Source organism: Peromyscus leucopus, chromosome 15, assembly GCF_004664715.2.
Source record: "Peromyscus leucopus breed LL Stock chromosome 15, UCI_PerLeu_2.1, whole genome shotgun sequence".
NCBI classification, from domain to species: domain Eukaryota; kingdom Metazoa; phylum Chordata; class Mammalia; order Rodentia; family Cricetidae; genus Peromyscus; species Peromyscus leucopus.
This window is the reverse complement of record NC_051076.1, coordinates 16836271-16851698: the sequence shown is the minus strand read 5'-3', so window position 1 is coordinate 16851698 and position 15428 is coordinate 16836271. Positions and strand designations below refer to the sequence as shown.

At 44.9% G+C, this 15428-nt stretch overlaps 1 protein-coding gene across 1 annotated transcript in view; it reads left to right on the top strand.

Annotated features, from left to right (window-relative positions):
* Nucleotides 1–15058, top strand: part of Dnah14 (dynein axonemal heavy chain 14) — a 225464-nt gene extending 210406 nt beyond the window's left edge. Inside the window, 7 exon segments of the mRNA XM_037211077.1 lie at nucleotides 3888–4054; nucleotides 5057–5253; nucleotides 7408–7520; nucleotides 8276–8415; nucleotides 10919–11082; nucleotides 13877–14023; nucleotides 14833–15058. Of these exon segments, the coding sequence (XP_037066972.1) occupies nucleotides 3888–4054; nucleotides 5057–5253; nucleotides 7408–7520; nucleotides 8276–8415; nucleotides 10919–11082; nucleotides 13877–14023; nucleotides 14833–15036 (1132 nt within the window). The 3' untranslated portion in view covers nucleotides 15037–15058.
* Nucleotides 15059–15428: the final 370 nt, after the last annotated feature.

Sequence of the window (15428 nt, the reverse complement as noted above, 5' to 3'; positions counted from 1 at the left end):
AGTAGTTAATAAGTATTTTTTGGATGAGTGACTGAATTGTACCTAGTGAGTTGTCTTCTAAGTGAATTTGGTTTTTATGTTTTGGTTTGATTTTGGTTTTTCAAGACATGGTTTCTCTGTGTAACAGCCTGGCTGTCTTAGAATTCACTTTGTAGAGTCCTCGAACTCACAGAGATCTGCCTGCCTCTGCCTCCCGAGTGCTGGGATTAAAGGTGTGGTCCATAATACCTAGCTTTAAATGACTTTGTTTAAATGTGGGACATGCACATTTGCTTCTCAGGAGGGACAGACAGCTGTGGCAGTGATGGGAAGGGTTGTGAGCTCAAGAGAAATTGGCCTGTGCTCAGAGACCCGTGTGAATCCCAGCTCTACAGGCTGCTTCAGTGTCCTTACCTGTAAGGGGGTAGAAAGACCTGAGTGCCCTTCGAGGATGCTGTGAGGTCTAAATGGTGTAATACATGTACACCAAATTCAAGCCTCCTCCCCAGAGACTGTAAAATGAAATCAAGTATGTCTATGCCAGAGCTATATGTCTGGATCCCTCAATGTTTTCACTGGCTAAGGAAACTCCACTCTCCCTTTTTAGACAACCCCCAGTGCTGTCTCCCAGGGAGCTTAGGAACTAGATCATGGTGTGCTCACTTTCTCCTCCAACTTCCCTCCAGACCTGTGTTCAAATCCTAGCTCTGCTGTGTTATTTCATGAACATGGGGAAGCCATGCTCTGCCAAGGCCCCTCATTTGAGTCAAGACAGTGATCCTGGCTACGTCACAGGGACTCCCTGAGAGTCTGGGGATTTCCTTCCTCGTTTTCAGTTTTTTAATTTCTAGGTGTGGCATATCTTAACAACCACCATGTCAAAGCCTCTCAGTAATGTCCCGTTTGGGGCCTTGATCAAACATTTGCAAGTAGATTAAAATTTGTTACAGTTTGCATCCTTCTGTTGTCTGTCTGCCAGGCCTTCTCAAGTCTGTCAATCATTTTCATAAATCTAATAACCAGATATATATAGTGAATCTTAAATTCATTTGTTCTTTTATTTATATAAATTTAGCAGGATTTCAGTTTAAAGTGTTTTCTCAGTTCTCTCTTTTTTTAAATGGAGGCATAGGCTTCACCTCTCAAGTTTAAGAGGCCCCGTTCTCAGGACTATCACAGTGTTCATGAGCTGGAGAGTTGGCTCAGTTTACCAAAGTTTGCTGTGCAAACATGAGGGCTGGTGTTCAGATTCCCAGAACCCACAGAAAAGTCAGGCACACGTGTGTCACCAAGTGCTAGAAGGGGGAGACAGGTGGATCCTGGAGCATGCTGGCCAGCTAGCTTGCCAAGATGGTGAGCTCCAAGTTCAGTGAGAGACCTTGTTTCAATGGATAAGTAAATCAATATGGCTGAGAGACAACTGAGACAAAAGCCATCCCAACATCAACCTTTCACCTCCACATATGCCTACACAGGCAAGTTCACCTGCACACACACACACACACACACACACACACACACACACACATGGTTGGGCCTTTTCATTGGGACCACTGGCTTCCCAATAATGACATGGAGACTTATTATTGATTATAAAGGTTAGGCCGATAGCTTAGGCTTGTTACTAACTAGTTCTTACAACTTAAATTAATCCCTTTTTATCAATCTACTTTTGTCTCATGGTTTTATTACATTTACTCTGTACTGCCCGTGCTGCTTCCTCTCCCCCTGGCTGGTGACTCCCCACTTCTTCTTCCCAGCGTCCTGTGTGCCTGAAAATCCTGCCTAGCTATTGGCCATTCAGCTTTTTGTTAAACCAATCAGAATGACACATCTTCACAGTGTACAAAAAGATTATTCTATAAACACACACACACACACACACACACACACACACACACACACACATACACACATACACATATGCAATATTCTAGATAATAGCATTCCTTGGTACAAAAATATCTTTTCTATAATTTTTCCCTTGTTGGGATTACTTCTTGTTGGGAGCATGAGTAGGATACTCAGAACTCTGTAACTGTCAGGATAATTACTCCACAATTCTATGAGAGGTGGCCACATTACCCACATCCCTGGATGCCAACTACATATCCTCTAATACCTCTAGACAGAGTTTACATTCCTTTGGCTATTAAAATACATGTATTTTCCCCGTGTACCTCCAAACCAACTGGAATTCTTCTACATTCTATTATAGTCTTATCTATTTGGATCGTGACTCATTCAGATGACATTAGTATGCTCGCTTTGGCACATGCGCTTTACTATTTGATCCATCGTCCTGTATTGTTTACAAACAATAAATACATAATTTCACTAGACCTGAGTATATACCATCTGCTTCATAGGGGGAAACTGCATATGGAGAAAGGCATATGCCCAAGAGAAAACATCCAGATATTCCCAGAGCAGCAGGTGGAATGTCCTGTAGACTCCATACTTCTGATGATACCCTTCATACTATTATCTTTCCCCAACACACCAGTAAAAGATGGCATAGTTATAATGGAATTGTGTGGCTTTTCCTGGGGAGGTGTAAACAAATGTCTGTTCATCTCAGATAGGGCACTGACAGCACACCACAGAAACAATTCCTCCCAAATCTAGCTTAGAGAATCAGTGGGTTCACTGAAATTATTTTCAGGAGTATGGGTTACAGGCTACTTACAGGAACAGAGATGAGTCTAAGAAATCTATGTCACCACAAAGTCCACCCTAGTATAAGTGGCAACTCCTGAAAGTTGACAAGCAGCTCGCCTCATCAGTGTCTCCCACTCAGCAACTGATCATTCTGATATAACTTTGCAGGGAGCCTTGCGAATATTCTAAGTTTCAGGAACTTCCTGAGACTTGTGACTTACTTTACTCCCTGTGTCTTCTAAGTTTAGTTTATTTCCTCAGTATGAAGGAATCTTTCTCTAGAAAAGAACATTCTGAAAGAAATAACTATACAACAGGAATAGATTTAACAAGAATCTTAAACATGTTTCACAGTGTCCCTTCACTTAGATGGAGAGGCCATAATTCCTCCAGTCATGTTGCTCAAACATGGAAACTCATTTGTCTATGAGATGCCATTGGGAGACCTGTCATATTCAAACCTTTTGACTTCTGAAATTACTTGAAGCTACCTTGGATGGCTACTAAGAAACCAAAGCAAAAAGCAAAAGCACAGCATAGAAAATGCATGTCCTTGGTGACTTGTAAGGTGCCCAAAAGCAGTGCTATTGAGCTAAAAGGCCATACTGGTGGTATCAGTTCTCAGCTGCTTTGAAAGACAGCATTCATTTGGCTAAAATGAAACTTTGGTGTTAGGTGAAAAACTGGCCCATACTGGCAAGGAAAGGGAGCCCAAAGGAGTGTAGCGGTCCCTGCTTTCTGTCCTGTGTGCCCTGTCCTCCTCGTTCATTTCTGACCCTGGCTTCTCATCTTTGGAAGGACTTCCAAGTATCCTTCCAGCCACGTGCCACCACTGTCTCGCCCAGCCATGTACATGCACTACCCCCGTCACACCCAGAGTTCATGGTCAAGAAGCCCTTGGGTAAGCACAGAGGAATGTGACAAAGTGACCCACTGAGAACCCATGAGCTACTGGGCCTGCCTCCTCCTCATCATCATCCAGTCTAGGCATGTGCCTGTCTGCAGATGGAATCTAAAAAAAGTTGTTTTTGAAACAAGCCCTAAGGAGGCTTTTAAAAGACATTTCCTTATAAACATATAAGTGACCAGACAAGTTTTCTCTTCTGTAAAGTGAACTCCAGTGTCTCTGAGGTCTTCTGTATCACAGCTGTGGGCTCCATGGAGCTGCTCATGTTCTGTGGGGCCAAAGCAGAGGGTCCCCCCAGAGTGTGGGTCTGTGCCTCCCTCTTCACCTGACTCCTTTGCAGTCCCGAGCAGAGCAATGACGACCTGGTGATGGAGATCCTAGCTGACATAATGGTTCAGCTGCCCCTGACAGTGGAGAAAGAGGAAGTTTCCGGGCCTGAGAGCCAATGCACATTCAAATTCATTTTATCAAGTTCAATGTGGGAGAGGCTTCAGAAAAATGTTGAAGGTGAGTAGCAACCCCGAGCTTCTCCCCAGACTGCAGCCTCATCAGGAAAGATTCTGACCTGGGAGGAAGGTAGAGGAACCACAGCAGTGAAAGGTGAGGTGTCTCCCCGAATGGGAGATGGCAGTTGTTAGCCATGGCGTGGGTGCTGGAAATCAAGTTCAGGTCCTCTGCAAGAGCAAAGAGCAGCACATGGCTTACCCACTGCGCCGTCTCTCCAGCCCCATAGTCTAACTCTTTCCAAAAGTCATGTTGGAGCCAAATGCTGAGCAACAGTTTACCAAAAAGCATGGTGACTGCAGGCGGTGGCAGCACGCGCCCCAGTGGTCTCATGAGGTGACGTCACTTAATGACTGTAATGGTTTGCGTATGAGGGGAATGAATCTCTCAGTGCTAAAGCTAGTCTTCAGTTCTGCCTGCAAGACGCAGATATTAAAAAGAGGGTCTCACTAAGGGGCCCTGGCTGGCTCTGTTTCATTAGAGCTGGAATTAATGGCGTGAGCTTTTATAAAGGCTGTTTTTATAGGATTCCAGTGGTTTACTATGTCAACGGTAGAACATCTACTTTCTGACACATAAATACTGTATGAATTTCGGACTCAGGCTTTCTTTTGGCTTATTTGAGGCAGGGTCTCACAATGTTGCTCTGGCTGTCCTGGAACTGTCTCTGTAGACCAGCCTGGCCTTGAACTCACATAGGTCTGCCTCCTCTGCCTCCCAAGAACTAGGATTAAAGGCGTGTGCCACCATGACTGGCTAAAGCTTTCTTGAGACACAACTGGTGCTTACTGATTTGCATACTAGGTGTGGTGACACTCTTAGTATGAGTCATAGCAGGCAGTATGGTTGATAAAAAAAAAAAAACTAAAATATTTGCTATCTACACTTTCTTAGAAAATGTCTACCAACCATGGTCAAAATACATGGACTTCCTCCAACTTGGAAGCTTGCATCCCTTCTTCCCCTATTAATATCACATTCCCCCCATCTTTTTTTTTAATTCAGGCCATGATCCCCTTATCCACTCTGTCTTGATAACCTTTTTGAGCCAAGAAATAGAACGGTTCAATAAGTTATTATCTGTCATACATCAATCATTAAAGGACCTTCAACTTGCTATAAAGGGAGAGAGCATCCTCACTCAAGAGCTGGAAGAGACATACGACTCTTTCCTGAAAGCCAGAGTGCCCATGCTGTGGCAGGTAAGCAGCCATGCATCTTGTTGGCCTCTAGCCTGAGAGGAATGTCCATGCTCCACAATGACCAAGTTCACTGCTCCACATGAAGAGATGATGTGTGACCACTGTGCTGATCTGCTTTTGGTACAAATGTGAGTGAATACAACCAATTAGAGGGCAGTGTGGCAGTTCTACCAAAAGTTATCTTCGAGGTATTTACCATACAGCTGTAGCAACATAAATCTGAAAACAGCCTGGAGATCCATGGGGGGCAGGGGGGTATGTGAAATAACGTCTGCACAAGATGAGGCATGTGTGCAATACCACAGAGATCTCCACAAAGGCTTGGTAAGGTTTTTAAAGTGTCAGAAGAATATGGGGGCATGTTTGCTTATAAAAAGTACATGTGTCTTAGTTTCAAGAAACACAGACGTTGTAGGAGAAAAAGCAGACCTCAATAGTTACCTTAAGTGGTGTCATAATGGGCCATGTGTGGAGAAAGGCATTGGTTTTAATTTTACATTTTGTAGTATTTTGGTCTGCTGTTCTGTTTTATCTTATTCATATTTTTAGTTAGTACAAAACGTCACATGTTTACAAAGGCTGTAAGGTACATATCCTTAGGGAACAAGAAAGTATTACAGATGATTGCCACCAACATAACCAATGCTGACAGATGCTGCATGGGTGAACCCTGAAAAGTGAGGCTCTTCTACAGAGTGTAAGAAAGTAATCACAAAAAGCCACAGTGGATGACTCATTTAAATGAAACATCCATAACAGACAAACGCATACAAAGTGGCTGCCTCCAGCTGCAGGTAACAGAGAACTAAGCAGCACAAACAAAAAACAAAACAGAAAAACAGGGTTTTCATCTGTTTGGTTTGGTTTTTACTTTAGTGCTGAAAATATGCTGAAGGGTGACTACAGTATTGGCCGTCCAACTCAGTAAATACATTTAACAACTGTTTATTGGATGTGTGCCTTAAATGAGTAATTGCATGGTTATGTGAATTGCAGGTCAACACAGTACTTTTTTTAAAAAACAACCTGTATAGAAAACACGGAAACAGGTTAAAGGCATCCAACGACACCTAATTCTTTGAAAATTGAATAGGAACTAGTGAAAACTCAAAATGTAGCTTCTGTAGATTTCACACATGTAGCATGGCAGGACTTCAGAGCTGACAGGATTTCTGGGCTCCTGTGCTCAGTGGGCTGGAAGGGCCCAAGGGGCTTCCTGATGCCAGTGTCGGGGGCTGTGACACCGCAGAAGGCTGAGTGGCGGCATGCTGACTGACTGACAGACAGACAGACGTGAGCTCAGCTAACTGGGATGTCCAGCTAGCACAAGTGCTAAGATGGCTACGGCAAGTGTGTGGAGATTTTGGAGTTGAAAGCGAAGCTCCTGAGAATAGTTAGGTATGAGAACTCCAAGCAAGGCTTAGTGTAGTCGGCCTGGATGAAACAATGGGACCCCCAGGGGTGAGGGTGGAGAGAAGGAAGGGCTGGAAGGACTCAGGCAACAGCCATCACAAAAAGACAACCAGTGGATGGGACTGAAAGGCAGCAGGCAGAATTCAGGAGGAATCTGGGTGCCCTGGACTGGGGTGAGAAAACAGCTGTGACCACTGATTTCTAATGAGGACAGTAAAGGGGACAGGAGGCCATGATCTCCTCCACAAGACACCTACTGTCAGGAGATGGAGGCGGCTGAGGACGGCAAGCCCCACTCCCTCCATCCTTGATGTCTGAGGGCTGGTTACGAACGGGATTGAGAATGGACGGTGGGGGCTGCGAGCAGAAGGAACGCTGAGGTCAAGACCAGGCCAACTCTGCTGGGCTGGCAAGCACTGTCCAGTAGGTGAGGCTGGGAACTTGTCCCAGGAAGCCTAGGGAGTTCGTGTGGCTAAAGTCCAGGGTCCCCATGAAGACAATGTCCCCAGAAAGAAGAGGTGAGAGGTAAAGGTTGAAGAGTATTGAAAGCCTGTGGCCAGGACAGGCACTTCCAGTTAAGGTGATGTGATTCCCTTGGTACTAATTTTCAGACAACACTGTGTTTTCAGCTGGAAAATGGCATATCTACTGCCAAGGTGTTCTCCCAGGCATAAAGGTGCCTAATGACCTCTAAACAAGATTTACAGAAACGATCCACTTCTCTTCTCTCTCAATCTGCAGAAGAATGCCTACAGGTCCTGCAAGCCCCTGAGCTTCTGGGTGAGCGACCTCATCCAGCGGGTGAACTTCTTCAACACCTGGGCCAAAGTGGCCTACACGGCCATACACCATCGGTAAGATCGAGTGAGAGTCAACACTGCTTTTCATTCCTTCCCTGTTTCTGCTGGAGCCTGGCAGTCCCCTACTCACCTTACCATGCCAGCTCAGTCTCGGGTTTCTTCCTCACCGTTTCCTTTGGGGATGAGAAAACAGAGACCTCAGAGTTGGGGTCCCATGTTGAGAGCTGGAAATACCCAATATGTGTTTCTTCCTGATATTCTACACTATGCCTGGAAAACTGGCCAGAGGGAATGCGAAATTACGTGTGAAAAACTTAGTTGTGTCTCCCTGACTCCATTCTCATGGTGGTCCGGTGATGGGAGGTGAGGATCACCCTGTCATCATGCTCTTTCGGAAAGGAGTAAGCCACAGCACAGGAAATGACTTACCCAAAGTCTCACTAGAAAACACGAGCATCACCATGCAAACTCAGAAGTTCTTTGTCTAGGCTGTGCCCAGCTGTCTCTTGTGACTCACAGCACATGAGCGTCAGCTATGGGCAAAGTCTGCAACTCAGAAACAAGTGCAAGATTCCTCAAGGCCCAGCCAGGCATGTCCAAATCCATGGCTTCCACAATCCACCCTTCCTTTCCCCTAAGAGGCTTCCAACTGTGCCCAGAGTCCATCAAAGTATAGAACAGAGGGTGAGGTAGGCTGGGCTAAGTAGTGAGGGCAGCATCCTGAAGGGCCGCAGGAGGTTGCCAGGCCACTTGAGGGGGACAGCCACTGTGCCCCCAGCTGCCCTGCCCTGCCACTGGTTTCTCACCAGGTACATGACGTTTGTCATGACCTGGAAACAGCCTGCTACATCAGCCAACCAGAAATCCAAACTCCCCGCCACCCCTGAGAGTGATTTCATCGAAGGCTTTCCTGCGAGATACTGGCTCCCTGCTTTCTTCTTTCCGCAAGGTAAGTGCCAGCACCCAGCGCACACCCACATCTGGCTCGGGCCCACCTGCACTCAGTAGCTCCACCACCACTGGCCCCAAAGACAGGGGCTTGAGCCTGTCCTGCCCCCACCTCTTCTCCTTATCCCATCTTCCCCACACCCAAGGTCCCACTAGGCCTTGGCAGGTCGCTTTCTCATCCCTAAGCCACTGGTTCTATTGATATCAAATGCGGAATTTAGACTCCGCCCTAAGGCCTACACAAGAGGAAACACTACACCTTGGACACTCATTTATTAAAAAGAATTGATGGTAGAATGTCTGCTGTGCCTTACCTGGTCAGCACAACTACTCAGCAGGAAAGGTAGACACTAAGTGGGATATTGTCACCGAAGCAGGGAGCTGAGACCCATAGGTCCCTGTGAAGAAGCCAGTGGACTGAGCTCTACCAGGGCAGGAACAGGTAGGCTGGGTGGTTGTTATTGTTGTTATTGTTTTTTTGTTGCACCCCAAGTACCTAGTTTGTCCAACACCAACAAAGCTCTCAGTCAATACCTGGAGAATCAATGTGTGACTTTGCAAATGAGTCAGAGTGAATCAACACTTAGTACATAAAACAGGGAGACCACAACTGATGGCCAGAGAAGGCCTCTGAGGACTGGCTTCTGAGATGAGACCTGAAGCTTGTTACCAACCAGTACCCGAGCGGGACGGGCAGGAGGGAAGAACCAACCCTCACACGGTGCACAGGCTGCCAGCCCGTTCTGTTCAGACAGTTCCCTCAGTGGCCTGCCAAGGCTGTAATCATCTGCACGCCCAACCAGGAGAAACATGGCACAGAGAAGTTAAGAAACTTGCCTGGGGACCTGGAGAGATGGCTTACTCTTGCTGGTCCCCAGCACTGACATGGTGTTTCACAATTCCAGTTCCGGGACACCAAGCACACATGTGGTACACAGACGTACATGAAAGCAAAACACACTAAAATGAGAAATCTAATGGGAAAAAAAAAATTTTTAAAAAGGGGGCAGGGGAAGAAACTTGCCCAAAGTCCTACAACTGGTAACTTGGATGACTCTGAGGAACCCATCCAAGTGACCACATTCTGAATTTAGCCTGACTTAGAATCAAATGTTCAACCAAGGACAGACACAGGCCACAGACAGCAAATGTGGGCTGAAGCTGGAAAGATGGCTGTCGGGAGGCAGCGGGGAATTGTTGCAGTGGAGGGGCGGGGGAGGTCATAGGCACCCGCTTGACAGGGAAGGGGGCATTGGCAGCCCAGAGAGGTTCAGGCTTGATCTTGGCCGTAGGGAAGTCTTTGCTCCAGTCAAAAGCTGGCAGTGGCTGTAGTGGGCGGTCATGGGACAGGAGAGAAGGAGGCAGACAGAAGGAAAGTTAGGAGGCAGACCCAGCTGGCCTCCCTGTTGGAGATGATGGGCTAAGAGGGCAGGCAGAGCTCAGTAGGCTCCAAGGCCTCCACTGGATTGGAAAGATGAGGTCACTGAAATGGGGGACACGGGAGAGGCCCACAGACCCGATGAAGAAATCATCGTCACACAGGTTGACTTTGCCCTTTGTCTGTACCCTCCCTCCATGTCACATGGGGCAGAACTGCCATAGGCAGGTTAATAAGCAGGCTAATGTCGGTATGGCATTGCTGGAAGAAGCTTCAGGCACCACTGGGTTCCATACTCCCTCATCTATGACCTATCTCTGCTACCAAGATTACAGTAAAGTACAATTATCAGTCACAATAAGATCAGAAGAGGCTCAGTTCCCACGACTGTAACCCCTCTCCCTGCACAAAGGGAGTGGGGAGCTAGACCTACACAAACAGCCCTCGTGCACAGGCCTGAAAGTGTGGGTAGCTGGTCCCTCCTGTCCTCCAGTCTCACCCCATGGTGTGTGACACTATTCCCAGGTAAGTGTCAACAAACTTCTATTCACACGAGATAAGGAACCAACCAAAATAAGGATATCACCAAAGTCCACCTCTGTGAACCAATGTATCAGGGTTATTTACAGGAGCAGAAATGACTCAAAGACAGTTGCATCACCAAAGCCCACCCCAACATGGTGATGCAACAAAGCTCATGAAAGCTGGAACCCTGAAGCTGAATGGAAAATCTGCAGGCAGTTCAACAAGCTGGAGAGTCTTGTCCAAGAAGTCCAGCATGTCTGAGAGTATCTCTCAGCAGTCCTTATTATTTACACTTGGGGAGGGAGGAGCCTGCTGAAACTGGTCAGTTTCAGGAACTTCCTGAAGTCTTTGAATCGCTTCCTTCCTGAGTTTTATGGAGCTTCTCTGTGGGATGGAATGTTTCACCTCCCATGAGAATATTCTGCATCTTCCCAAGCCTCCCTCTAAAATGGAATGTTTTATCTAGGAGTAAACTGATACACAACACCCCATTCCCTTCCTTCCTGGCATTTCCCTTCATCTCCATGGGGCAGCCATGGTGCCTACCCCACAGGAAACCTGAGGCTTACCAGAAACTTTGGCACTATGTTTTTCTTCAAAGCCTTCCTCACTGCTGTGCTTCAAGACTATGGAAGGGCCCAAGGAATCTCCATGGATGTTCTCACTTTCACTCACAAAGTAATTCGTAGCACTATCGATAAACAGGAGGATGATTTCTCTAAACTTCTCCAGAAGAGGCTCAACATAGTCAGGAGAGCCTTCCAGGTACTGGGTGCTGAGGTGACTGGAAAGGGTCCAATCTCCATTTTAATTTTTATTTATTTATTGTTGTTTTTGTGTTTGTTGTTTTTGTTTTGGTTTTGGGTTTTTTTTTGTTGTTGTTGTTTTTGGGTTTGTTTTTTGGGGGTTTTTTGTTGTTGTTGTTTTTTCAAGACAGGGTTTCTCTGAGTAACTTTGCGCCTTTCCTGGAACTCACTTGGTAGCCCAGGCTGGCCTCGAACTCACAGAGATCCTCCTGCCTCTGCCTCCCGAGTGCTGGGATTAAAGACATGCACCACCAACGCCTGGCCCCAATCTCCATTTTATGACGAAATGTATGACTTGTTTAGTCATACAGATAAAACCTAAGTGTTCATAGTTCTGTGGGTTCTTACTAGTTTTGAATCTTTGTGTCTCAATGTGCTTCTGTCTTCAAGTCCTGTTCTTATAATTGCTTTAGCTACCTGTGATCCTTAGTATTTCCATATAACTTTTAGAATTTTTTTTCTAATTGTGAAGATTATCTAGTTCTGTAAAGAATTTTTGTAGGAATTGTACTGAATCTGAGAATTGCTTTTGATGATATAGCCATTTTCAGACACTAATTCTGAAAAATCCAGGAGCAGAGAGTCTTTCCATCATCTGATATCTTCAATTCCTTTTTCAACATCTTAAATTTTTCCTTATAGAAGTCTTTTACCTCCCTGGTTAGGTTTATTCTCAGATTCTATACTTTTTCAGTTACTGTAAATAGGATATTTTTCCTGATATCTCTATCAGGAAGTTCAGTTTTGATGTATATAAAAGATACTAATGTTTTTTTTTTTTTGGAGGGGGGTTGGTTTTAGGTTTTTGTTTGTTTGTTTTGTGCAAAGTCTCACTATGTAGCTCTGGCTGTCCCAGAACTTAAACTATGTAGATGATGCTGGCCTGGAACTCAGAGATCTGTCTGCTTCTGGCTCCTGAGAGCTGGGATTAAAGGCATACACCACCACGCTAAAAGCTACTCTACTGAAAGCTTTTTGGTGATGCTTTTGGTGGAGTCCATCAGGTCTTTCAAGAATAAAATAATTTTATCTGCCAAACAGGATAGTGTCCTGGTTAGTCTGTCAACTTGACACAAGGTAAAGTTATCTGGGAAAAGAAACCTCAGTGGAGGAAACCCTGCAATCAGATTGCTTGTAGGCGAGTCCATAGGGCATTTTCTTGACTGATGAGTGTTGTAGAGGGGCCAGCCCACTGCGGGAAGTGCAATCCCTGGACAGACGATCCTGACGGTGTAAGAAAGAGGCTCCGTGCCGGGCGGTGGTGGCGCAAACCTTTAATCCCAGCACTCGGGAGGCAGAGGCAGGCGGATCTCTGTGAGTTCGAGGCCAGCCTGGTCTCCAAAGCGAGTTCCAGGAAAGGCGCAAAGCTACACAGAGAAACCCTGTCTCGAAAAAAACCAAAAAAAAGAAAAAAAAAAAAAAAAAGAAAGAGGCTCCGCAAGCCCTGCCTGCAGGCCAGGAAGCAGCACTCTTCCATGGCCTCTATTCAGTCCCTGCCTCCAGGTTCCTACCCTGTTGAGCTGCTGTCTTGGCTCCCTTCAGAATATTTAAGCTAAATGAATCCTTTTCTATCTAAGTTGCTTTTGGTCATGGTCTGTAACACAGCAACAGAAACCTATCTAAGACAGTTTTTCTTCCTTCCTGATTTCTTTTACACCTTTCTCTTGTCTTCTTGAACACTTTACTCAATATGAGTGAAGACGATGGGCACACTTGTCTGTGCCAAGAAAAAGTGCTGTTTTCCATCTTTAGCACAATGTTGGCTATGAGCTTGTCTATCACCTTGATTATAAGGAAGGCTCTGTCTTTCCTTGTTTGCTCAGGACTTTTATCATACGTGGAATTTTCAATACTTTTTCTGCCTTCTGTTGAGATGATCATGCAATTTGTCTTTACATTTATTAATTACATTTTTATTGATCTGTATGTCAATCAACCTTGCATCCTTGGAATGAAACCAGTTTGGTTGTGATGTGTGATCTTAATGTGATCTTAAAATCAGTTTCCAAGTATTTTGTGAAGATTTCTTGTATCTATATTCATTCAGATTGACCTGTAGTTTTCCTCTTTGTGGTCTTTATTCAGGTTCAGGACCAGTCTTGTGCTGGCTCCATAGAAAGAGCTTCGTAATGTTCCTCCCCTGAACGGAGTCTGAAAGTATTGGTGTCAGGTCTTCCTTGAAAGCTTGGTAGACTTAGCAGCATGTCACTTCTCCAGCCTTGACTGTTTCTTTATACTAAGACTTTTAATCAATGCTTTTTTTCTCCTGGTTTGCTATGGATATATTTACAGTGATATATTCTGGCTTAATTTTTGTAAGTCAATATACACTTAGAAATTTATCCATTTTGTCTAGATTTTTCAGTTTATTGGAGTCTAAGTTTTCAAAGCACTCCCTAATGATCTGTGGCTTTCATTAGTCTATTGTATCAACTCCCTTTCTGTCATTGATTTATTAATTTGCACCTTCTGTTTCTTTTGGTTAATTTGGCTAGTATTCAGTCAATCTTGTTGAACCGTTCAAAGAACCAGCTGTTTGTCTGGTTAATGTTGTGTGCTGGTCTTTCCATCTCATTCACCCTGCTCTGGTTTGTATTATTTGTTGTTCCCTCTAAGAAACTTTAGAAATTTGGAGTCTAGTTTCACCTCAGCATTCAGGGCAACCTGAGGCAGGGATATACCACACTTCAGGGAGGGGGTATCACATATCGCAGACTTCTGCAAGAAGCATCCTCATCCTTCTTTCTCATCAGGAAAAGGACCAATCTCCCAGTGGAGTGTACATTTTTGGTTTATTCATTGAGGGTGCACGGTGGGATCCTGAACAGGAAGTCCTGGAAGACTCACTGCCCAGTGACTTATGCTGTGAATTCCCTGATATCCACTTTTTGCCAACAAAGGTAATCACCTAACTTGATAAGGAAATCCCTAACTTCTGAGCTTGAATTACCTGTGATCTCATGAGGGAAATGTTGAAGACTGGTTATCAGCACAGACCAAGTTCTCAGCACAAAGGAGATGTATTTGCCCCAAAGAACAGAGGGCAGGAAATCAGAGACAAAGACAGGAGACAGAGGACGAGGGAGAAGGGAGAGGGGGAGGGGTGTTTGTCCCAGAGGAACAGAGGCCTGCCTCTGGCTAGAGAGGAGACAGATGTAGAACATAGGAAAATGGCAGTTTATAAAGGCAGAAGGGGAAGCCCTGTAATAGGATGGAGTGTTTAAAATTAGAATTGGGAATGTTAATTAGGGTAGCCAAAGGGGACTTTTGATTGCTAGACTTCAATACTTTGATAACTGAACCTTGGTGGTCAGCCTCAGGAGGGGGGAAGTGGCTAAATAAGAAAGTAGACCTTGGTGGCCAGATTTAGGGATGTAAGCTAACGGTTTTTAGCAGGCACAGGGAATGGGATGAAGGGCAAGGCCTGCCAGTGCCATGTTTAAGTCATGCTCAGGCCTATTAGAGTCCCTTCAAATGTAATAATGTACTTTAGACAAAATAGTACCATATTGTTAAAGATCTAAAACTGATGTCCATTGTTATCTCTCAGGGATATTATACCGAAAGCTATCAAGTTATCTCTATTTTAACTTCTCTAGACACAATTTCAATATGCAACTTGACTATCATTAATTTAGTACAAAAAATGTATTTACCTCAAGCCTACTCACAGAAAATGTGACCTGTTGCTTTTGTTAACTGTTTTTAGATTGAAACATCCCAAGCTTCTGACCAGACAGACTCAGAGCTCCAGACTTTTGAATGTCCAATTTACCAAACACCTGACAGGACAAGAAATACTTTTACTAGTTTACCACCAAATTTCTTAACGTCAGTTCATCTGCCAACGAAGAAACCTCCTAGTCACTGGATCACCATGCAGGTTGCACTGCTATGTGAGAAGAATGAATGAAATAAATATGCATACCAAAATAGTTTAAGTTTGGGCTCTACCCAAATTTGCATACATCACGACATTCACTTGTGGGGAACAACCTTGTACTGTCGTGTGCCTGCTCTGCCTCGGCACAGTTGTGTGCAACTTCACTAGGTAAGCAGGGTCTGTGCTGGCTTTCAAATGAACACGTGTGCTTCTGCTGTGAATACAGATTTGCTTCAAAGTGTTACAGACCCCACCTAGTGTTCTTAAACAGCAAAAACTTAACATGACCAGTTTTTAAGAGTTGGGACTTCTGCCCCTACTCCTAAACTCTCAGATTCCCAACCTATTATTTGTTGGGGTTTTGTTTTTTGAGACAAGATCCCACACTCCAGTCCAGGATGGCCTCAAACTTACTCAACCTC